Source organism: Brachypodium distachyon, chromosome 1 (genome assembly GCF_000005505.3).
Source record: "Brachypodium distachyon strain Bd21 chromosome 1, Brachypodium_distachyon_v3.0, whole genome shotgun sequence".
Classification (NCBI taxonomy): domain Eukaryota; kingdom Viridiplantae; phylum Streptophyta; class Magnoliopsida; order Poales; family Poaceae; genus Brachypodium; species Brachypodium distachyon.
Window position 1 is genome coordinate 2,640,892 of NC_016131.3, and position 24,254 is coordinate 2,665,145.

The 24,254-nt window shown below is 47.1% G+C and overlaps 2 protein-coding genes and 1 non-coding gene across 4 annotated transcripts; all 3 read left to right on the top strand.

The window, feature by feature from the left end:
- The first annotated feature begins 1,023 nt into the window (after positions 1-1,023).
- On the top strand, positions 1,024-1,175 carry MIR9494 (microRNA MIR9494). Its single transcript, NR_127098.1, has one exon. It is a non-coding gene; the product is annotated as a microRNA MIR9494 (primary transcript).
- A 10,776-nt stretch (positions 1,176-11,951) lies between these two features.
- LOC100842729 (protein trichome birefringence-like 32) lies at positions 11,952-16,040 on the top strand. Its single transcript, XM_003563705.4, has 5 exons — positions 11,952-12,250; positions 12,361-12,590; positions 14,613-14,784; positions 14,919-15,118; positions 15,234-16,040. The coding sequence occupies exons 1-5, from the start codon at positions 12,188-12,190 to the stop codon at positions 15,742-15,744; spliced, it is 1,176 nt and encodes a 391-aa protein (XP_003563753.1). The 5' UTR covers positions 11,952-12,187; the 3' UTR covers positions 15,745-16,040.
- A 3,803-nt stretch (positions 16,041-19,843) lies between these two features.
- LOC106865760 lies at positions 19,844-23,368 on the top strand. 2 transcript variants are annotated; one of them, XM_014896531.2, is made up of 4 exons: positions 19,844-20,701; positions 21,081-21,257; positions 21,640-22,177; positions 22,578-23,368. In XM_014896531.2, exons 1-3 carry the CDS (start codon positions 19,958-19,960, stop codon positions 21,703-21,705), a joined length of 987 nt encoding a protein of 328 aa, XP_014752017.1. In that variant the 5' UTR covers positions 19,844-19,957; the 3' UTR covers positions 21,706-22,177; positions 22,578-23,368. The 2 variants fall into 2 exon arrangements, with proteins under 2 accessions (XP_014752017.1, XP_014752018.1); XM_014896532.2 differs by having other exon boundaries at positions 19,844-20,698.
- Positions 23,369-24,254: the final 886 nt, after the last annotated feature.

Genomic DNA, 24,254 nt, shown 5'->3' on the forward strand with positions numbered 1-24,254 from the left:
ATCTCCTGATCTTCTCGCAAGCATCCATCCCCATCCGAGGGAGTACACCGTCTCATAACTCCAGTGGACCGACCTACCCGGCATGGCCCATCGGACCGGACCTAATAACTTCAATGTTCGCAAATGTACATGTTGGCTGCGTCCATGAGCTGAACCTGAACCTGAACAGGGAGGAATAGTGGCTAGTAGGGTCACACGTGGAACGGGGATCTTGCTCCCCGGCCCCGGATTTGTGAAACTTCAAGCTTCTGCCGCTGATTGTTCTTGCTAATCTGGCGTGCAGCAGTAAACACAGGAGTAGCAGAAGATGGGAGCCGTTTTTGTTTGCTGAACCCGGGTGGTGCTTGTAATAGCTGACCAAACGGGCCGGAGCTGATTTAGCGCGCACTTTAAAGCACCCCTGATTACGTACTCTTCCGGCAGGAACATCTTTCCGTCCGTACATAGTACTACAATCAGTACGTACTATTCTTACTACGTGTTGTCTTCTGAGGAGAGTACTAAATACAGTAATAAATGGGCATGCAGTGCATTTAGCCAGCGTAATCTCGTGAGGGAGAAACAAACAAACGAACAGATTGCTGCAATTGGTCCATGTCTTGCTCTCAAATGGATTCCCCCACCAAATTGGCCTGCCCCTACTCTCAGCTCCATGGGTTTCCGCTGATGTGCACCCATAAACCAAGCCGGACAGACACCGCACCACGAGCGAGCATTCAAGCCTACTCCACTTCTCACCAAAGTGGGAAGGACCCCCAAAGGGCCCAAGGGCGAAAGCAAGCTCTTCAGTTCCGAGAGGACAGAGAGCTTCACGCCTTCAGCAAAAGCAAGGCCAAGAACACCTCCCCGCTCTCCCTCCCTCTCTCTCGCCTCAGATCCCCGCGCCGCAAGCCAAACCCCCGCACAGATCCATTGTTGTCCGGCGCCAAGGGCCGCCAGATCAGATCGGCGCGGGGCTCCTGTTGCCATGCTAGAGTGAGCAGCAATCTAGTAGTCTAGGTAGCGCGCGATCGATCGAGGTCGGGGAAGAGGACGGAGGGAGAGGATGATGAAGCCGCAGCACGGGGCGCCCGCCGGCGGCGGCGGCGGCCACGGGCACGGGCGGAGGGCCCCGTTCCTGACCTCGTACGCGCTCACGCTCGCCTTCATCACCTTCGTCTCCGTCCTCTACTTCAAGGACTTCTCCTCCACGCTCCACCAGCCCTTCCTCCACCACCCGCCGCCCCACCGCCGCCACATCTCCCGCCCCCGCCCCCGTCCCGACCACGGCACCGCCACCACCGCCGGCGCCAGCAACGTAAGCGCCCCCCACAAACTGCATTGATGTAGTCTGTACAATCGTAGATAGAACGTGCGCTGATGATAACTTGGTTGGGTTGTTGGATTTGGTGCAGAAGCCGGCGCCGGCGATGGCGGTGGGGCGGGCGGCGGCGGGGTGCGACGTGGGGGTCGGGGAGTGGGTGTACGACGAGGCGGCGCGGCCGCTGTACCAGGAGGAGGAGTGCCCCTACATCCAGCCGCAGCTCACGTGCCTGGCGCACGGCCGCCCCGACACCGCCTACCGGCACTGGCGATGGCAGCCCCGCGGCTGCTCCCTCCCAAGGTAAACACCCCCCCCCCCCCCCATCCACACATCCTCCTTCCCCCCGTAGGATTAGTGGTTAGATTTGGATCTTTGTGTTTCATTTCATGGGAAAGGGAAACAAAAATAACACTAGGAGTAATAACAGAATTAATCAACAAACGAATTTCGGAAGGACAAGAACAAGCCAAGTCGATCCTAGTTTGATATGCGTCACCCTCGAGTCGTTAGGATTCGTTTTCCGGTTTCGCAACGGCGGAAGAGGTATAGAAGGAAAACAGCGAGAGATTTGGAGAGGCGCTGATTCGGCGGAGAGAGATGAGCTTTTGGCTGCACGCGCGCGTGCCCGCCCGTTCGTTTGGTCGATCGAGAGCGCTCCAACTCCCCCAATCCAATCCGAGGTAGGCGGGCGGAAAACGAACCCCGGCGCCGTGGTGGGTCGGCAGGGCAGGTAGGTAGGGCGCTCCTGGTGGTGGTGGTGGTGGTGGTGGGGCAAATGCGTGCAACACGAACACGACACGAGTCGCGTCGGGTCCATGCGGCGATGACTTGTGTGCGGAGCTTGGACGGACGGCAGTGGGCAAAGATTAAGCAACCAGAAACCAGATTTTTAGGAGTATTTATTGCTTGTTTTAATAAGTTCGTGTACAATGGGGTGACGTCAGTCTTTTCTTAGCGATCCCAGACGTGAAAGAGAGAAACGAAAAAATGCCACGAGCCTTCTCCTAATTAAGATACTCTTAATTAAGATATGATCTTTTCACAAGAATGGTAAGGCAAATTTATCATTATATCAGATTTCATCTTTTCTTAGTATTTATTTAGTTAATTTTATTCATCTAAACATTAATTCTAAGATAGAACACTAAAAGATAATCCATCATACAGCGTGTTTTATTGTCTTTTCTAATTGACGTGAAATGCCTATAAGACGGTCCTATCGATAATTGTACATGCCACACGAACTTCCCCGTTCTCTGCGCGCCGACCGACCCCGACCGCGACCCGCCCCAGCCTCTCTCCCTGCAAACGTGCCTATTCCGGCGCGGCCCGTATTATCGTAGCGCATGCTGCTACTAGTTGCTGCGTGTCGGTGGGCAGGAAACGGCTAGTAGTTCCTGTAGTTCATACACAACACCACGTGGCCTGAGCAACTCGTCCATAAAACAAGCATGGTCCATATCCATCGTGGACTCATGCCGTCTCGCCACACCTCGCCTCGCATGAGTGCTCCAGCTGTTCGCTGCTGCTGCCTGCCGGCCCTGGCCGGCCTGTGCCCTGTGGGCATGTGTGATCGATCGGGCGTCACGTGGTGGCACGCGGGGGCTCGGTCTGAGGGGAAGGGAAACCCAGCCACACGGCCGTAGCAGAACATTTCGTTATTTTTCTGCTTAATAAAACAATGGCTGAGTGCGTGTGTTGCCATGGACCCTCCATTTGGACCGACGGGCTGGGCTCCTTGGTTATGTTTATACTAGTATCACTTTTTGTGCTGAGGGGAGGTCGTTGCTCTGTTGCTGTCGAACCGCATTCCATCAGCTTGATTCTGATACTTCAGTCAGGGGTAGACTGACAGGGAAATTGAATTGAAACGGCTTTGAATGTACCTATGATAACGACGTGGTATGGTACTGTATGGCATTTAACTAAGGGACCGTCTGCCAAGAGTTTGTTATTGTTATTCTATTTTATGTTGCAAAGATTCGTCCAGATGTTCGTAGGCACCGCGCTAGTTTATCGGACAGTTACAGGTCGCACCGCTCATGCTCGAAACGACGTGGCACTGAACTTTCATTTCAGGGGGAAAATGTGGCACTGGACTCACTTAGTTACTATCATACGAGTAAATATTTATAGAAGAATCTCTGTCGCTCTCCAAATTAAACTCTGTAGCATTTGGCATGATGTTGCCAGTTATATGAGTGCACATGCTGAACCACAGTAAAAAAAAAATGTCAAATGTTCGTCAGGTTATGGAATCCAGTTGTTATGCCTTATATTGATCTTTCTGTTGTGTTTCCTATTCTCACACTGTAAGATGCCTCGCATTGCAGCTTCAATGCAACTCTAATGCTGGAGATGCTGCGGGGCAAGCGCATGCTGTTTGTTGGAGATTCTCTTAACCGTGGGCAATACGTCTCATTGGTATGCCTCCTGCATCGAGCTATACCTGAGAGCTCAAAGTCCATGGAAACTTTGGACTCGCTCACAGTTTTCAGAGCAAAGGTAATATCCCCCTTTTCTTTTTCACATAGCTGATTTTTTATTTTGGAAAAGGAATACAGAAGACATTGTCCAACATGCAGTGCACTGAGCCTTTTCTCAGTCAATCAGCAAACTGCGAACACAAAAGATTGCTAGATGTTTCAACAAAAAACCAATTAGCTCCCAAGTTGGATGTTCTATATTTGTAGCTTGCTCTCTAACCTCTTTCTAGTCTCATCCGTACTGAATATGCTTAATGTTGCATTTGGTTAGGACTATAATGCCACCATTGAGTTCTATTGGGCTCCTTTCCTGGCTGAATCAAATTCCGATGATGCTGTTGTGCACCGTGTTGCGGATAGAATAGTAAGGGGTACAGCCATTGAAAAGCACGCCAAGTTTTGGAAAGGAGCTGATGTTGTGGTATTCAATACCTACCTTTGGTGGATGACCGGACAAAAGATGAAAATTCTGTAAGTATCTTCCACATCACTACAAGTTGCTGTCTACTTCAAGTTAGCTTATATCTTGAAGGAGAACATAGATAATTACATTGTATATGCTGCATCTTAGATTTGTTTCTCATATTCATGTTTTACCAATTGTTCTGAATTTCAATGAATAAATTTTGCCATGGTGTTGGTAGGACCGTGGTTTGTTAGACATTGCATCATCCTAATGAATTCACAAATATATAATAAAATTTAGTACACCTGAGACACATATTTAACATGGAAAAATCAAACCGACGGGTGCATGATGGCAATGATCAACTATATGAGGAGAGTACCAAGTAGTGTATTTTATCGAAGTTTGAGAAACAAAAGTTTCTGAACTTCTGTGTTTTCCAGGCAAGGTTCTTTTGAAGATAAGAGCAAGGACATTGTAGAAATGGAAACAGAGGAAGCCTATGGGATGGTACTGAATGCAGTGGTGAAATGGGTGGAGAAAAACATGAACCCTAAAACTTCAAGGGTGTTTTTCGTCACTATGTCACCTACTCATACCACGTAAGCTTTGATATGCAAAACATTAATATATCTTTATATCAAGAATTCAGTTAAATTTCCCTGCAAAACAAATTCTGATCTGCTAATCCTATCCTAAGTTGCATGCGGCTGATGGATATCAGAAGTTCTTAGTCATGTTTCTGTTTTTTGTCATTAGGAGCAAAGATTGGGGTGATGATTCTGATGGAAATTGCTACAACCAAACTACCCCAATCAGAGATTTGTCTTACTGGGGACCAGGCACTAGCAAGGGCCTGATGCGGGTTATTGGAGAAGTGTTCAGTACATCTAAAGTGCCTGTTGGAATTGTCAACATCACCCAGCTCTCTGAGTACCGCAAAGACGCCCATACTCAGATATACAAGAAGCAGTGGAACCCTCTGACCCCGGAGCAGATTGCCAACCCTAAGAGCTACGCAGATTGCACGCATTGGTGCCTCCCAGGACTCCAGGACACCTGGAACGAGCTGCTCTACTCGAAGCTTTTCTTTCCTTGAGCGAATCAAGAACTTCTGATCTGGATAATTTGACGTGCATATAGCACACACGTTGATAATCCCTTTGACTGAAAGAAGTGCATGAACATCGCATCCAAGAATCATGGGAATATAGTTATCATCTGGGAAAGCTCTGATCTGCTGGAGAAGGGTTAGTCTAGCTAACATCGTACAGTGAAGGTCTGAAGGATATATACACGCCAAACGCAAGGTGCACAAGCTGAGGGGTTGTGGTCGTTTATGCTGATGCTGTACTACATTTCTGTCTGTCAAGGCGTCAAAGTGGCATAATGATGTCTAAGTATGATTCTTTTTATTGAACATGAACGCCAGATTGCTCTAGGTGACCACGTATACATGTAGTTATATGCAGAAACTTTCTTGTCGAAGTCAACTAGTAGAGCCTGTAGGAATGCATGTTTTTATGACTTATTATCAAAGCAGGAGATTTTTTTGAAATCATTCAACGGAAAAACAAAACACATAACTGTTGTATAGACAGCTTTGTCTGGGATTTTCACACGAAGAGAGAGAATCTGGAAGAACAAGAAGTTTTTAGTTTTAGTGAGGTCTGAATTTCATAAAATGAGGTGTAGGAAAGCAATTAATTGGTACAAAATGATAGGAATTTTCTAGACCAAAAAATTGATTTCGCTGCTGTGGAAACTCGAATGGTGCCCTAAAAATGAAGTCCGTGGACCGGATTATTCCTTTATTACCAAGGATGAATTTGTGCACTAAGTAACAGCAGATAAAAATAAATACAAACATCACCAACAAAGAAACTCAAAAAGTTACAGTAAAGCATTTTAAAATCGTCGTTTCTAGCTCCGTGGCGCGTATCTCAATGTTCTTCCATGCATCTGTAACGAAACCGTAGAAGACCAATATCTGAACAAGTTAGACCAAATCAAAATATGATTTCAAAGAAGAAGACAATGATCACGATAAGACAAAATATGACAAACCCAAACACCTCTTCGGATACAGGGGATGGAGCCGAGAGACATTTGTTCACCCAACATCATTTTCACTGTTCAGACTTTGTAGCCAAACCAACAAAAAACTGACATCGAAAAAGCAAGATCCGAAGCTTCGTCCACCTCCTGACGACAAATACACCGCTGGAGATGAGGAGAAGCGGCATGGAAAAAACCCTGTAGCTAGGGCTTGTTGAACCAAGTGTAGACCGAAACAACTCTGATGAGACGGCCAATCGTGTCCATTGAACCTACTTCATCTTCGAAGGCAATGTGATACCATACCTTTGGAGTACAATCATGTTTCTCGGAGGAGTTTAAACTAAACTGAATTAAAACCAATCTTGTACTGTAACTATCATCCGAGCATGCGGTCATTCTGTGTTGTGCGTGTAGTGTAGTAGCAGGTGCTTTGGGCCAGCAGGCCAGCCGAAGGCCAAGCCACCATCCATCCACCACGAGCGTGGAGCGTCGTTCGTTTCAAAATCTGCACTGCCTGTTACAAAGTACCGGCCCACCCACCAGCCGCTGTCCGATCGATCTGCTCGACCTAGACGCTGCGCTACGGTCCCAACTCCCAAGTACTAGCAGTGCTGCAGTACAGTAACCAGCTGCAGCAAGGCATCATGGCTTCCATCATCAGCTAATTATATACTACCCGTGTCGACAAGTCGACATAGCATGATACCAGCAAAACCTACCTAGGTTGGGGCCCTAATCTAGCTTTAGCCTCGAGCTTGATTGCAGAGGAAGCTTAGGGAGGCGCCTTTAGTTTAGGTGTGCATCTACCTCTCATCACGTCCAATCCAAAGTCCAAACCGCCGACGAAAAGGAACATGCTCCTACTGCAAGGCGGTTGGTGGTGCGACGACCTCCCTGGTTAATTGCAGTGGCATATTGTGTTTTGTCAGCAAAGTGCCCCTTTTGTTTACGCACAGTTCTAGTACTGCCACACCTCCACAATCTGATCAGTCTACTGGTACTAGCTAAACCTGCAATGATCGCAGTTGTGGGTCGCAGGAGTTACCCTGTACAAATCATTCGTTGCCTTTCTTTTTGGAGGAAGATCTGATTTCCTAATCAGCTTGCACGAGAAGGAGAAGAAGCTATCTGGAATCTACGGCGTACAGATGCTACAGTTCTTTTTTCTTTTCTTAGGGGTACAGTACAACTTTATAAACCGGCTACAGTTGTGCTGAGGGCCGCTGGGCGCCCGGCTTGATCTCGATCTTTTAGGCATGATGGCCGAAGGAGAAGAAGCTGCGGGCCACGTGCTGGCCTTCACGCTCGCTGGGCACTGTGCGTCAATGCACGTACGGTGCTTGTTAGTACGGTGGTACGTACGTACACGCGGAAATCTGAACGAGCAACGGAGACCCTCGCCCTCGTACGTACATGTGCTCCCCACAACCCCGTTTCCCTTGGATTTCAGCTTGGTCTTGTTCCGAGCCCTGAATTCTCTCCAGGTCTACTGTCTCCGACGGCATCGCCCCTCTCAATATAGTTGCCCTCCCTAGTAGACGAATCTATCCACCAACAACGGGTCGTCGATTGTCAAACGGGCCATGATCCACGGAAGGATCGAGCGAAAACCTCCAACGCTTTTTGGCAGGTATATATATACACGTACGACGCGACGGCGACACCCGGAACGACCGACCGTCCGGGCCCGCGCGCCGTACGTGTGGTGAGCTGATAAAATCACCGGTTCGGGAAAAATGCTCGGCTCTGACCTGCACAGACGAGAGGGTTGGGTGAGCAGTGGTGCCGCTCATTACTGTTCACGTTTGTTTTTCCTCTGGGAGAAAAAGAGAGATTTCATCAATCAGTCGTGAGGTTGCACTTGCATTTACTGTTCGTGTTTTACTTTGCCAATTCTGCGCGTCTGGACGGACCGAGATCGAGCCGGGGAAAGCTGGATCGGGCGAGTGAGTGACACTAGGAATAGCTAGGAGGGACGAATAATTGATCGATCAATGCCGAGCGCCTAGCCAGGGCCTAGGTGTGGTAGCTCCAGTTAATTCTTCCTTCTGCAGTGTACCAGGGAACATGGAAAAATCCTTACAAGATTCGGATAAAGCTTTTTTTTAATTAAAAAAATTAACGGAGCAGATAAAATCGGAGCGATCAAATCCAGCCAGGATGTGTTTGGTTGGTGAGTGAGAAAGAATGGGTTGGCTCCAACCAAATTTTAGGAGCGGGGCAGCCAGATTTTGTGTTTGGTTAAGATGAGTGGAGCCAAACAATTTTGGTGTTTGCTTGATTCTATCAAACTGAGACAAACAAATTTCGTCTTTTCTCTTTACCTACTCGCGGCTAGTCCTCGGCAAGGGATGAGCGGGACGCGCATGGAGAGCACCACCGGCGGCGGCAGATCCAGGCGAGGTGGGGCGAGCTACAGCGGCTAGGGGGGCGTTCTTCGGCGGCGGCAGATCCAGGCGAAGTGGGGCGAGTTTCGGCGGCGGCCGATCCAGGCGAGCTCAGCGAGAGAGACGAGCGAGAGAGACGGGAGAGACGACGAGAAGAGAACCACCCCGCGTGAGCCGCGTGGTTCGGCCAAATTGGGCGACTCACGCGAACCAGATTTTGGGCCTTATTTTCGTTCGTGAGTGGGCTGGCCCCCGAACCAAACACAGCCAAAAAACTTTCTGAGCCATTTGACACCGCGTGAGTGACTCGGACCCCTGAACCAAACACACCCTTAATGTATGGTGACATGGGATTAAAATCCAAGGAATGTGCGATTTATTCATTATAGTGTGTAGGATAGCCTAGGGCGTCGGCTGCTGACTACTGCGCCACTTCCCGTCATCTGAAGACTGGAGTCACAGCAAAGAAACACCATGTAGTAGAGGCATGAGCATGACACGTTCTCTCTAATAAAGAGGGATTTATTTTTCTTTCAAACGATCTTCAATCAGATTTTATAATATCTGTAAATAACCGAACAAAGGTTCAGCATGTTTCTATTTTTAGCGGCGTTTCCACCCGTTCCGTGCAATTTGAACTAGAGACATCTTTGTTCCATTAGGCAAACATCTTTTGGTACTCAACCTTGTATGCAGCTAATTGTGGGTTGTATTCCACATGCTACTAATTCCTCTCTTATTTTTTTAATAACACCCTTTTTTACCATTGTTTTGGGAAAATAAAACAATATTCCCAAATCTAAACAATGATTGACAGAGTCGATGTTTCCTCTTCTCCCGGGCCTGTTTGATTTGCAGGTTTCTTAAAGCCTAGAGTCCTACAAGAATTTGGTCTGTGGCATGTGGAATCTTACGGGATTTTTTTAAGAAATGTACTTTCCATCATTTACCCTGAATTTGTGACATTGTTTGTCTCGTTTGTAATTTTACAATGTATTTTATCCCAAACTTGTTCACGTATCAAAATTTATCCCATTTAACAATTTCCTCCGCTTCTGACCAGCTGAGCCCATCTGTAGGCCAACATGGGCGGTGACTCGGATGCCAACTCAAAAGTAAATTGTTGGTCGTTTTCTGCCCACCCCCTCGGCTCGACCCGCAACCTGCCCTAGCTTACTTAGGTGTAGCTCAGCGACAAGGAGGAGCGGTGCAGAGATGGCAGGACTCGCTGCCAGGGCCGAGTTCACCGCATGTTCCACCATGTCAGGTTGCGAGCCGTGCGAGGAAACAAGTGAGGAGAAAATGTACACATAGCATGCTTATGTTTCCAAGTTGGCATCTCAATTAATCACAGCCCACATTGATCTGACAGATGCGCCTGACCAGTTAGAAGCAGGGAAACTTGTTAAAAAAGGAATTCACTCATAAATAAAACCACATGTGTGTCCTTTGATAGTTGTTTGGTTACCACAACATAAGGATTACGTGTTTGTCATAGTTGTCATAAATAAAAAGAGAAATTGCAATATAGTTAGAATTATTTGATATTTTCTTTTAGAATTATGTGCAAAGTAAGTCATAGGAAAATAATCCTATGGTTTTCAATACTACAAATCGAATAAACAAAGAAATAAAGACCAGAAACTTCTAACAGAAACGAAACTTTATTGAACGAAATAGGCCTTTGTTTTCTCCTATACTCTGCACCAAACAAAAACACCAAGATGAGATTAGAACAAATCTTCCAAAATATTATTTAGCTTCGTTGCATGAAAGTGGCCTTTGTTTTCTGCATTATACTTTCGTGCACCAAACTAAAGCGCCGGAGTGAGGTTAGAACAAGTCATTCAAAAATATTTTCGACCTTGATTGAATCAAATGGGACTTTGTTTTCTGTTACACTTTGGTGCACCAAACTAAAGCGCCAACATTAGGTAATTAGAACAAAATCTTTCAAAAGATTATGAAACTTATTTGAATCAAAGAGGGCTTTGTTTTCTGCACCATACCAATTAAACCGCCGAAATCAAGGAAACGTTTAATTCTTCCGTTCCCTTTTTCTCCATCAGCTGGTTTGAAGTGGGGCCAACAAACAAATTAAAAATGCCTTTGCTTGTTGCATCAACCTCACCAAACGCAAATGGCAAAACATCCCAGTTCACGGCCACCCTGATCCGTACGTACCTTTCACTCACACTTTATACCTTTGCTTACAATCCACACAGGGAAATATATATGTCTGCTTTGCTGGTGCGAGTTTTCGCTTTAATTAGTTAGATGGTGTGTCTTTCATTAAACTACCATCCTCAATTCTGGAAGGACTTTTTCGATTTTAGGATAAACAAATTCTCCGACACACAGGCACCACGCTTGTGTCGTCCATCGTGTCAGTGATCGATCTCGGACAGAGGAATTTGATTAGGTGCACCAGACTGTCGCGATAGGAGGAAAAAACCATGGAGTAAATGAGTGGACGGCTCCCAGTCTCTCACAGTCTCACCTAATAAAAGACTTTTCCTTCCAACAGAAGCAAATGTGGCGCCTTATCCTTTACCCGCAGGCGTCTTATTTAGCAAATCCTGTTCTTCACTGGTTGGTACGTAACTTCCTTTCTGGAATTGCCTCCGGGAGTTGTTACTCCACTCGCTAATTATGTTTCCTGAATAAGCAAACGTCGTATGTCGCAGACGCGGCCAGGGCAAGTAAACGAGATGGCCTGAAATACCTCGTGGCAGAGAAGCTGATCTATCCAAAGGCCAAAGCTCAAGGAATTCACAGGACGAGGCAAAAACGATACGCACTGTATTGAACTGTATCAGGGGGCATAATTAATCGAAGCCAGCAGTAAGTAGTTTAGCCTACCTAGCCATGCGCACTAGGCACTACTACCAACTCGCCAGGATAATTTGGCTGAAAACAAAAGCCCAACAAGAGAATCAACCTCTCTAATCTCAGCTTTTGCTACAGAAAAATCCAATCAGATCAGTCTCTCTCGGCGCCTGGCCGGTGTCTACCAAACCTGGCACTGAGAGAAAGTCTTGCCTTGCAAGTTGCGACGACAAAGGAGAGAACGCTCCGCCAACCCCCCGTGCCCCCGTACCGCACGAGCTGCTGCAGAAACGCCAATCAGAAGCATTCGAACCGCGCTGCAATTTTCCTTTTTTTTTGTGTGTGCGTGCGTGCGACACAAGCTCGGCTAGCTGATCTGCAATGTCGTCGTCGGTCGCACTTATGGTCCGGTGCGGCGCGGTTGTTGGAGCCGATCGGGCTCGAGTCTAGCTTGCGCGGCCGACCCAGCTGCCAGCGGTTATATCTGCTGCTGGAGCAAGAGTCCGGCTAGCTGGGCCAGTCGATCCATCTCGGCCTCTCGGCGGTGGTGTCTGTGTGTGTCCACTCTAAGCTAAGCTAGCAAACGCGCGCGTACGAGCGCTCTCTTAGCTCCTAGCGATCGATCGAGCAAATTAAGCCAATTCAATCCACCCGCCGCACACCCGTCCAGATCCCAGTGCATGCCCCTGTCTTCCTCGTGAGCCCAGAAGAAGCCATGGCGAAGACGCTCCTCGCCATCCTCGCCCTGGCCGCGCCCTTCCTCCTCGCCGCCGCCCAGGTATCTACACAATTGTACACACGCTTGCGACTCTCAGAGATCAGAGTCCAAGTTTGCGTGGGGAATGTCGAATTGTTAATGATGCTCTTGTTGTGTTTGTGGAAATGCAGGGCGAGGGCGGGGGGAGGCCGGAGCGGCTGCCGTTCGCGGTGGGGGCGTCGCCGGAGGGCTGCGACGTCGGGGTCGGCGAATGGGTGCGCGACGAGGCGGCGCGGCCGCTGTACGAGGAGGCCTCCTGCCCTTACATCCCGCAGGAGCTCACCTGCCAGGCGCACGGCCGCCCCGACGCCGCGTACCAGAACTGGCGCTGGCAGCCCCGCGGCTGCGGCGAGCTCCCCAGGTGCGTCACGCGTGCCTTGCCCTGCCGCCTTCGTTGTCTATCTTGGAGTAGTACTCCTTATCTTGCCGTCACGTACGATGGAGACGACGATGGGGATGAGCTTGAATTGGCAGCTTGCAATTGCATTGCAGTAGATGCGTGTGCGTCGGTTTACTGAATACTCAGTGGAGTAGTGGCTTGAGGGACTGCGTGTGTACTGCTGTGGTGGTAGAATCCGGGGCTAGGAGTGAGTGAATGCCCTTCACGCACGCAAGGAACCGACCGACGCACGGCCCTGTGCTGTCCTATCATGCTTTCTACGGAGGTTAAAAAAGAACCACTACTGCTCCGGAGTGCCACTGGTAGATTAACGCTCTGCCTCTGCGGGGATGTGGTAATCTCGTGCAGTCTAGGACGACAATAATGCGCAGCACGGTAGGGCCTTTGCATTCTGGGAGGACAGCGCCTATGATGCAGGGTAGGTGAGGCATCTCGTGGAGGGTAATTCCAAGTGTTCTTTTTCTTGTGACGGCGTAATTAAATGTTACCACTACCTGTTCAACTAGCAGTTGCACTGGGTTTTCTGAGAGTTCTGGGAGTTTGGAAGTTTTTTTTAAAATAAGAATTTGGAAGTTCGAAGCCATAGTAATGAATGGCAAATTAATTTTGCTATTCGTCGTGCAACTAAAAAACAACTAATCCTAAGCTGATACTAAGAATCTTTCGATTTGATCATTCAGAACCATGCAAGTGCAAAATGATGGAAACATCTTCGTCGGATGACTAGAGTGGTGATCGAGAAATAACTATTTCTAAGTGATGAGAAAATGAAAATAGCCAATGCCATGAATAAAATCTGGGCATAAAATAATGGCCCCTGAAATAACTTATTACTATGATATATTTGTAAAATATAATAAAAGCTATATGCTATTTTTTAAACAAATCTGCTCATATAGTTTACAATTCAACATAAATATTTTAACAGAGAAAGTTGTCGAAATTGACCATGCAGTATGCACATGCTTAAAACTTCATATACTCTACCATACTTCCAAAAGTACACTTTTTGCTACTGTTTGATTAGTGGACATACTGGTAGACCCCCACGATTTTTTTTCTAGAAAAGTTTCTATTATTAATCTCAATTATCATAGGCACCTTTCCTTATAAGTCCCTGTTTGGAGCACAAAATTACAAACCTGAAAAAAAGAAAAAAAATTCACAAGAATAAGATGGAGTGTAAGTAAACAGATTAATTCTTTAAATGGATGAAAATGGAGAAGTGGAAACCTTTGGTTTGAGCTAATATTTTGCTTCCTCTGAAAAAGTATAGAAAATGTTTCCTTTCAAAAGGAATTGCTACCATGGTCCCCTTTGTTCCAAACTGCCTACAAAATATACCGTAGAAAATCAAGTTTCCAAAAATCAAATCCTTTGTGCTAAACAGGCTATAAATTTTGGCCCCAAAACCGTGCCAAACCACATGTTGGGGTTGTCCAACGTCCCAACGTTCCCTACATCGAAACAAGGCCCATTCACGTTGGTACAGATTAGACTGGGGGACCCGTGTGCGTGGCCACAACTCCACAACCTCTTTTCCGGTGATGCGAAATTCTATATCTGCGTGCACTGACCCTGAGCTCTCGTGGCACGGGCTCTTTTGGGAATGATACAGTGGCGACTCACTGTCCAAAATGTCGGGTTTAAGTGGCAGTGTTTGGTTGGGTGGGGAGGTCAACCATCTATAGTGCCCTGCAGTGGTTGCACTCGGCAAGCAAATAATGGTGCGGGTGGCATGTCAGAGCAGAGCACTGACAAAAAACAAAGGCCACGCTGAATTGACACGACGTTCTCTCTTTGATTTTGTACGAGAAATGGATACACATTCTTACCTTCAAAAAACCTCGCTGAAAGTGTTGATTCAGAGATTCAGAACAGCGTGCTGTCTGTTGATTTGTTTTGTCAGTGGCCCCATCTCGGTTCACAAGATTTAGAATCGAAATCTAAGGAAAATTTCGTTTGTTTGTTTGTTTGCTGCAGCTTCAACGCGACGGTGATGCTGGAGATGCTGCGCGGGAAGCGGATGCTGTTCGTGGGCGACTCCCTGAACCGCGGGCAGTACGTCTCCCTGCTCTGCCTCCTTCACCGGGCCATCCCTGAGGGGTCCAGGTCCTTCGAGACCATCGACGCCCTCAGCATCTTCAGAGCAAAGGTATCTGATAGTCACAATCTCCCCCTTCTTCTCGGCCTGAATCTGAAAGTGAATCGGTGAAGAAGAAGAAGAAGAAGAAGAAAGAGACACTCGTCGTTAGTTTTAACGGTGGGCTGATGTTGGGTACGTGGCAGGACTACGACGCCACGATCGAGTTCTACTGGGCGCCGCTGCTGGCGGAGTCCAACTCGGACGCCGCCGTGGAGCACCGGCTGGAGGAGCGCGTGATCCGCGGCGCGCCCATGGACAGGCACTCCCGCTTCTGGAAGGGCGCCGACGTGCTCGTCTTCAACTCCTACCTCTGGTGGACCACGGGGACCAAGATCCAGATCCTGTAAACACAACAATCTCTCTCGCTTCTCTTCTGATCACACTGAAGAACCAGCAGCAGCAGTAGCTTTGATTAGTAGTAGCTCTGAAGTTGTGAACCGAACTGAATGAACTTGCAGGAGAGGCGCGGACAACGACATGAGCAAGGACATCGTGGAGATGCCGGCGGAGGAGGCGTACCGGCTGGTGCTGCACCAGGTGGCCAACTGGCTGGACGCCAACGTGGATCCCAGCAAGTCCCGGGTCTTGTTCGTGACGGCGTCCCCGACCCACGGCGGCGGCAAGGGCAACGACTGCTACGGCCAGAAGACGCCCATCACGGGCGACGAGCACGCATCCTACACGAGCCGGGCGATGCTGAAGGTGGCCGACGAGGTGCTGGGCGGGTCGAGGAGCAGGAGGGCGGTGGTGCCGGTGGGCGTGGTGAACGTGACCCGGATGTCCGAGTACCGCCGGGACGCGCACACGCAGGTGTACAGGGAGCAGTGGGGCAAGACGGGGGTGGCCGGGAAGCAGGAGCAGAGCGACGCGGACTGCACGCACTGGTGCCTCCCCGGCGTGCCGGACGCATGGAATGAGCTGCTCTACTGGAAGCTCTTCTTCCCCGCCGCCGATGACCAGGCCCTCTGACGAAGGGCACTACTACGTGTAGCCGTGTACCTGGGCAGCGTGCCAGCGTCGTTCTAGCTAGTAACATCGTACAGCGTCGTCGTTACGGCTGGCGGTGCGCTGCACGCGATCGACGGCGCCTCTGGACTGTAATCCGTTGCCGTTTTTGGCAATGTATGTGGTAAAAATGCAAGTACAGATCTTCCGGGTCTTATTGTTTTGATGTTATTTTTCGGTTTTGCTTGGGCTAAGCGGCTCAGATTGTGTTTTTCTTAGTCGACGTCTTCTTGACGGTACAATCATCTTTGAGATCGTGACGCGCATGTTTCTCAGTCGACTGAGCCGTAGGCGGATCCGTTATTTTTCTACACATAAAGATAAGCCTACATTCTATGGATATTGACAACACACTGCTGTTGTTGAACTTGAACAACTAACAGATGCGGTCCTGAGCCCTGAGGACGGGCAAAAACCCAACCGCAAACGGTGCGGCCGTCCGGGGTGCCGTAGCGACACGGCCCTCCCCTACTATCCATGCATGTTGTCCGATAAAATAACCCTGAGTATGCAGATGAGAGACGTGTACAGGAATGCGGCATGCAGTTTCACTCAAATATATATTACTTCGATGCATGGCAGCTGTAAAGAAAAATATTACTCACTCTAATCCTAAATTCTTAACTCAAATTTGCCTAAATATGGATGTATCTATTCTTAAAAGCGTCTAGATACATGTAATATTTCGACAATAATTTAGCATCGGGGGGAGTAGTACTTAACCGATGTTAATCGATGGAAGGCCCATCACACCTCGTCTCTCTGCAGCTAAATGCTACTCCCTCCATCCCATATTAAATGACTTTATATTACATATATCTAGACGTTTTTAGACATAGATACATTCATATTTGACCAAATTTGAATCACTTAATATGAGATGGAGGGAATACTATTCACATCAAGAGAAAAAAGAACCTATTTCATGAGAGCAAGAATAGTAAGGTGAAGTAAGCTTAGTTGGAGGGGAGAGAAAAGAAGAGAGAATAGAGGTGGGCTACTAGCTAATAGCCAGTTGCAGCATGTGTTCCTAGATACTACGTGAGACTACAATGTGGGCCAAGTACCAATAAAGTAGTACACATTCATAGCCAACTACTATACATATTGGCTATTGGCTATTGCTCTAACTATAAGTGACATGACAAGAGCTCCTAGCCAGTAGCAAACTCTTCTATTAATCTTGCTCTAACGAGCTGACGTTCTTTATGTTGTTGTCTCGAGCGTACGATTGCTATTGGCCGCAGGTGTACAGGGTGACATCTTTCATCTGCTCACACATCGAGTCCGGATGACTAGTTGATTAAGTCATTCCGCACATACGAATTTGCATGTCGTTGGTTTCTTAGATGGGTATTTGTGACAAATAGAGTTTACAAATGCTGCATTGTGACTCATGCATGTATGCGTACTAATTGATTTGAAAGATTCAAACAGTTGTGTAGCTCAAACCGTTTGCTCGATTTACAATCCGTTTTCGCCGTTGGCTTTGTCTCGACGAGTACTTCAATTCTAGACCCCATCTTAGTATATTTCGACAAACTTTTTTTGAACTCTTGTGTTACCGGGCGATAATGCACAAGTTATCATCATATTTTACTAGAAGTTGCCATGTGATGCACGGTGATGACTTATTAACAAGGTGGCAACTTCATGTATTACATGTGGTAACTTTGACCCACAAATTACCATTCTACACTTTGAATGAGATTTACCACATAGTAACTTGTTAACATCATGGTGACAATTTCATGTATTATTCGGTGGTAGTTTTTAAGCGATCGTTGGTACAAGTCTTGGATGGGTATTCTGCGCACAGTTGAAAAATGCTACATACTCAACCATGCACCTATGCGCTAGTGTTGTACTAATTGATTATGGAGATTCAAAATGTTTGATTTACAATCCTTTTCATTGTTGGCTTCGTCATGAGGAGAGATTCAAATCTAGACCCTGTTTTGGTATGTTTTGACAAACTTTTTTCGGACTCTCCTGTTAACAAGCGATAATGCACAACTTACCAGCCTATATCTAGAAGTTGCCATGTCATGCACGGTGATAATTTATTACTAACAAGGTGGTAACTTCGTGTATTATAGCGTGATAACTTTGACCCACAAGTTACCATTCTATTTTGTATGAGATTATCACATGGTAACTTGTTATGAACAGGTGGCAATTTCATATATCATTAGGTGATAATTTTAAGCAAAAAAGAAATTGTGTGATCTACTTTCTAATATCTCGTCGAAACAAAGCTAACTGTGAAAACAGATTGTAATTCGGGTACACGGTTTAAGAGTTAGAATATTTAAAGTTTCAAGTTAGCAAAGTTATAGACATGCATGCGCATATTTATCTCCCTGACACGCAATATGCAACCAATTGTTCGCATGCACATATTTTTTTCCTGACATGCCTTGATTAATTTGTGTCATGCACCGTACGCGCACGGGAGCTAATGCGCGTATGGTCGCAAGCTAGTAAAGTCCAAAAAGAATACATAAAGGATTGTTTTGAAGTATTTATTTATTTATTTATGATATGGTCACATAGTTTGATAAATTTGAGTATCGTGTTTATTCTTATTCTCATCTTTCTTATACAATCACTTTAGCAAAATCGAAAAAGAGCTAAGAAACATGGATGAATGAACCACACCAATACTCATACTTATGATAGTAAAAACATATGCCTTTGGCTAATTTGTGTATTTTTCTAGGACCATGTCACCTATAAGGCTATAACTATTATCGAGCAAATGGATTCATGACCAAGGTGTTTGTTACTAACTATTAATTCAGGTTTCGGCTCTAGGATCAATATGTGGTATACATGTGTTGTATACATCTCTCACAAAACATAGCCATTGCTCAAATTTTGACTTTGTTTGGCAACAAGCCAAGAAAAGATAACTCCGTATTCATAGGTAAAAGGCCCCACCCCGTGGATTTGACCCGGGTCTCTGGTTTATCAGGTTCGGTCCTACAAATGACAAGTACCGTATGATTGGGTGGGGCATGGCCCACCCAACATTTATTGAAATTCTTTCATTAGTAGAAAATATAAAAAATTAGAAAAAATAGAACCACGACACATTTGCCCCGCCCAACTCATCTGCGGTATGAAGAACACAAGACTACATGGCTGCAGAGGTTTGTTCCTTCTACTTTGGAGGATGTCTTTTTAGGCGATGCACTTGTTCTTGTCAAGGATCCAGCCAGCCTGCAAATTCTCCATCATGGCGGTCGGTGACACGGTCAAAGCGGCGGATGTTCAATCGGCCACGGCTTCGAGGTGAAGCGGTGTTGAGTGGACCCTCCTCTGTTCCCTGGACGTGTGGCCTCGTACGTGTCCTCTCCATGAGCGGCTGGGCGACACGTACACTCAGGGGCCTTCTTGTAATTTCTCTTCTTCTAGAGATGTTATTGCAAATCTTTTAATTTATGGCAGGTACTTCTACAAAAAAATGGAAAAGAAAATGGGCCTTCGACGCACAGAATAGCAGCCCACGGCAGCTCTATAAATGGCCATCGGGCCAGGCTTTTTCGAGAAGCCCGAAATCCCACCGGGCTTGGCTGGCCTGTTTACACCGGTCCCGACACAAAGTTAATCGGGCCTGGCTGGCCCGAAGACCCGCCTGTGCCGCGTCTGGGCTTCCGAGGCCCATGGGCCGGCCCGGCACAGTCCGAATTTTTATTTTTTTAAATGTTTCTACATTTGGCTCATCAATCCTCAAAATTCTGGCCCAGCCCAACAATTTGACACATAACCTGCCCATTTTTTGCAATTCTAACCTTTTTTTATTTTTCCTTAGCTAGGCCTTATGCGTAGCTAGGCTTTTCTTAGGTCTTAACGAGCCCGGGCCGGGCTGACCGGGCTTTGTGCCACATCAGGGCTGAGAGACTGCTGGTTGGGGCCGGCCCGACCTCTCTAATGACGGGCTTCACCGGGCCGCGCCCAAGCCCGATTAATGCGTGCCGGGCCGAGCCGGCCCGATGGCCATCCGCAGCCCACAAGACAGATTTCTCGCGTTTCGCCGTTCCCACCCCCCACACACCCCCCAAAATCGTTTCTTCTCCCCTTGCCCCCTCGTCTTCTTCCCCAACCCAAACTTTCTTCCCGAACCCCCGAGCCCGAATTCCTCCTCCCCCTTCGCTCCTTGCTCCCCGCTACAATGTTGCGAAGGATCTTTGACAGCGGACATGAGCAAGAGGTGTACCATGTTCTTACTCTTTTATGGGAGCATCTACGGGAACCTACAGCCGCTGTAGAGTCGCGGGCGCCAGCGAGGCCGAGGCGGCAGCGGGAGGTACTGGTTCCCGGAATAGAATTCTGGGAACTAGTATTTCCACCTGTTATTGCTGTTACAGTAGAAGAAATCGCTCAGTTCGGTGGCCGAGACTGGGAAATTTACGAAGCTCTTGCAAGAAGTCTCACTGCCGGCACGGATCGGCGATTGGAGGTGGCGGTCGTGGTTGCCCTCGCCGCTCTATCTTTATTTTTCGCAATGCTCTCCCTCAAGAGCAGAAGGCAAAGGCGCCGTGTGGGTGGCGGCGGGCATGGGGATGACGGTGGTGGCGGTGGGGGAAGAAGAGCCGGGGCGGCGGCGGCGGCGGATTCTCTGTCGTCCCCGACTCATGCGACGAGTAGGAGACTTCTCTCCGCACGAGATGCGGTGATGGCCCTAAGCCCGACGTTCTCGACCACCGGCGGCGGCGAGGGACCCGGGACCAACGACCACCTTCTTGACGGCGCTGGCCTGGTTCTCCTCGCCTCAAGAGGGAGGTCTGTCAACAACTCGAATTGGCATGGTGGAGACACGAAGGTTCAGGAGACGGTTTCCTTCAGCAAGGATGTAGTCAAGATGGACAAATCAACCATAGTTCAAAGCCCTGGTGTTCAAAGAGCAAGAAAGGTGGTAAAGTATTGTTCCTTTTGGTAGATCTTCTAGCGTCACATTTTTTTTTGTGGGAAGTATGGCTGCTTCATACGAGCTGTTTATGCCAATGTTGTTATGCTGTCTAGAATAAATTACTCGTAATCAGATTTGACTTGTTTGTACATTCATCCAAGTTAGTTGGTCTGATGTTACTCCAGGAATTAGTTAGACCATTGTTTGAAGAAGAAATCTAGCAGTAGCATTCATATTCGCACTAGTAGTCTTTTAATATGCATGGAACGGTGTCAGTTTTGAACAAATTTGAGGGTTTGATTGTGATGGTATGCCTTCGGTTATTTTATGAAGGTTTGAGCATTTAGCGATGCTTGTTATTCACTTGATGTGTTGTTTTGAACAGGAGAGTTCTGCAGAAGTAGAGAAGATGGATAACTCAAGAGGGAGGTCTGTCAAAGACTCGAATTGGAATGGTGGATATATGAAGGTTCAGGAGACGGTTTCCTTCAGCAAGGAAGTAGTCAAGATGGACAAATCAACCATAGTTCAAAGCCCTGGTGTTCAAAGAGCAAGAAAGATGGTAAAGTATTGTTCCTTTTGGCAGATCTTCTAGCGTCACATTTTTTTTTGTGGGAAGTATGGTTGCTTCATACGAGCTGTTTATGCCAATGTTGTTATTCTGTCTAGAATAAATTACTCGTAATCAGATTTGACTTGTTTGTACATTCATCCAAGTTAGTTGGTCTGATGTTACTCCAGGAATTAGTTAGACCATTGTTTGAAGAAGAAATCTAGCAATAGCAGCATCCATATTCACACTAGTAGTCTTTTAATATGCATGGAACAGTGTCAGTTTTGAACAAACTTGAGGATTTGATTGTGATGGTATATGTTTGGATAATTTATGAAGGTTTGAGCAGTTAGCGATGCTTGTTATTCACTTTATGTGTCGTTTTGAACAGGAGAGTGCTGCAGAAGCAGAGAAGATCAAATCGTCTCCGGAAGACAGCAACTTGAGTCGTCCTTGAGCCAGGCATAATGCATGTTGTTGATGTCAGATGCTGGCTCTTCACGTCATGGAGTTGTGGGAGACAACACCTAGTTGTATCCCAAGCAATGCTAGCTTTATTACTGCAGCTATAACATGTTTGTGTAAAAAAGACTTGCAGGATGTGTGGTTTTCCGGAAAACCTGTGGAATCTGCATGTAACTTTTGATGCTTTTGTAATCATTAGCCACGTTTAACGGCTAAACAGATTTTGGTGGTTCTATTGGACAAATTAGTTTCCCACTGTATTCAGGTTACCTGAGTATGTATGCAGTTAGCCCACAAATTCTAAGGCTAATCATGTGATTTGCCAAATGTTCCAAACATTTGGGGCAATGGCCGTTGGATACCAACTAAACTGATCTTCTTGCTGTACCACCCATCTTCTTCGGTTAAATTCAGTTTTCTGGAGAAAGTGGATTATTTTGCTGCCAGATTACAAGTAACCACAGGTCAGCATAAGTATCTTCCACATCACTTAGATTTATTTCTCATATTCATGATTTACCAGCCTAAGTATCTGCCAGTTCACATTGTATATGCTGTGTCTTAGATTTATTTCTCATATTAATGGTTTACCAACTGTTATGAATTTCAATGAATAAATTTTGCGAGGGTGTGGAAAAAACTTAACAAGGTAGGACTGTTTGTTAAATATTGCATCATCCTAATGAAACCACAAATATATAATAAAATCAAGTACACATGAAACACATATTTAACATGAAAAAATCAAACCGTGATAAAAAATCACTGGTGCATGATGGCAAAGATCAGTTATATGAGAGTAGCAAGTAGTGTATCTTACCTAAGTTTGAGAAACAAAATGTTCTAAACTTCTGTGTTTTCCAGGCAAGGTTCTTTTGAAGATAAGAGCAAGGACATTGTAGAAATGGAAACAGAGGAAGCCTATGGGATGGTACTGAATGCAGTGGTGAAATGGGTGGAGAAAAACATGAACCCTAAAACTTCAAGGGTGTTTTTCGTCACTATGTCACCTACTCATACCACGTAAGCTTTGATATGCAAAACATTAATATATCTTTATATCAAGAATTCAGTTAAATTTACCTGCAAAACAAATTCTGATCTGCTAATCCTATCCTAAGTTGCATGAGGCTGATGGATATCAGAAGTTCTTAGTCATGTTTCTGTACTCCCAGTCGCCGGCCCTGTGTGATGCCTCACGGCCCTTACCCAGTGGCAGCAGCGTCCCTTGTTTGGCTATGAATCCAACGACTTCTGACAAAGCATAAAGAACGAGTCTAGTTGTGATTTTGCTCTCAAAACGATGATGGTCAACTGGAAATCAGTCCTTCCATGATTGTTGAGGATAGCTTCAGTACACCCAAAAAGAAATACATCGGCAGGCCCTTTGTGGGAGCTTCAGTTCACAATTTCTTTCAATGTGAACGATCACCAGATGCCAATGGTTTGTACCCTAAATTATGTCTTTGCAACGTGGAGGACAGAATTATTTGTACTCCAATAAGATATCAGTTGTTTGTATCCTTCTAATGTTCTGTGGCAGAATTATATCCCCAGAATGATGTCTTTGCAATGTTGAAATGCTTCGGGTTTGTCTTTTGAGTCCTTCCGGAGTTGTATTCTGAACATATGAACAGGATTGTCTATTTCTTGTTGTTGTTGTTTATGGAGCATGCATGCTAGAAAATTTCCATCATTCTGTTCCAGCATTGTTCAGCAGACATGTACTGTTATGTATCACTTTTTACAGAAGAAAAAAGCTCAGGAATTCAGTCAAACACGGACTCAACTTTGATTTATGTCAAGTGATATGCGCACACTTCAGAACAGTGCTGCAGCTTGCTCGTACACTGCTCGTACAGGAGGACGGCCTTGTGTCCGCGTCAGGCGCCGGGTTGGGCATCCTTGTCTATCACCGTGGTCTTGTAAGGGAGCTTCGGGCGGCGCTAGGGCTGTTAGCACGAGAGGAGGATTGACTCGGCTCCGCATCCTCGTCCGCCGCCGCCGTCTGATAATTAAGGAAGTGTCGACGCGGCGCTGCAGCTGCTCAGAAGGTAGACGGATAGCCTTGTAGCACACGAGGAGGTGGTCGGAGGGAGGGAGGCGGGAAAGCAAAAGCAAAGCAGATACATCAAACCGCCGGCGTCCATCTCGGCGGCGTCTCCGGGACGACCAGGCTAGCCACGTCGACGGTTCCTGTTCACGTTGGGCCCACTGCCAGTAACCCTAATCGTACGAGTGTACGACCTCCATTCCCCGTCCCCGATCCGCCGCCACACGCGTTCCCCTCATCAGGCCGGCCCTCGCCCTCTCCCGTCCCCTCCACTCCCTCGAATCCATCTGTGCTGCCGCCGTCTCGTCCAGCTCCGGTGGTAGCTCCGGGGCTAATTGACCACCCTCTCCTTTGTCCTCTCCTGCCTCCTGCACTTCCTTCTCTCATTCACGCACGGAGCAACAACGAATCAGCCGATGGCGACAGGGACGGAGTAGCAGCGACCACCTGGGGTGACTCCCGCCCGACCCGCTTCAGGTACCCCTCCC

Excerpts from the sequence above, each read along its gene's own strand:
- LOC100842729 (XM_003563705.4), top strand. The coding sequence starts at position 12,188 with ATGGCGAAGACGCTCCTCGCCATCCTCGCCCTGGCCGCGCCCTTCCTC. Across the intron at positions 12,591-14,612 it reads GGCTGCGGCGAGCTCCCCAG|CTTCAACGCGACGGTGATGC; the intron begins GTGCGTCACGCG and ends TGTTTGCTGCAG. Across the intron at positions 14,785-14,918 it reads TCAGCATCTTCAGAGCAAAG|GACTACGACGCCACGATCGA; the intron begins GTATCTGATAGT and ends GGTACGTGGCAG.
- LOC106865760 (XM_014896531.2), top strand. The coding sequence starts at position 19,958 with ATGTTGCGAAGGATCTTTGACAGCGGACATGAGCAAGAGGTGTACCAT. Across the intron at positions 20,702-21,080 it reads TTCAAAGAGCAAGAAAGGTG|GAGAGTTCTGCAGAAGTAGA; the intron begins GTAAAGTATTGT and ends TGTTTTGAACAG. Across the intron at positions 21,258-21,639 it reads TTCAAAGAGCAAGAAAGATG|GAGAGTGCTGCAGAAGCAGA; the intron begins GTAAAGTATTGT and ends CGTTTTGAACAG.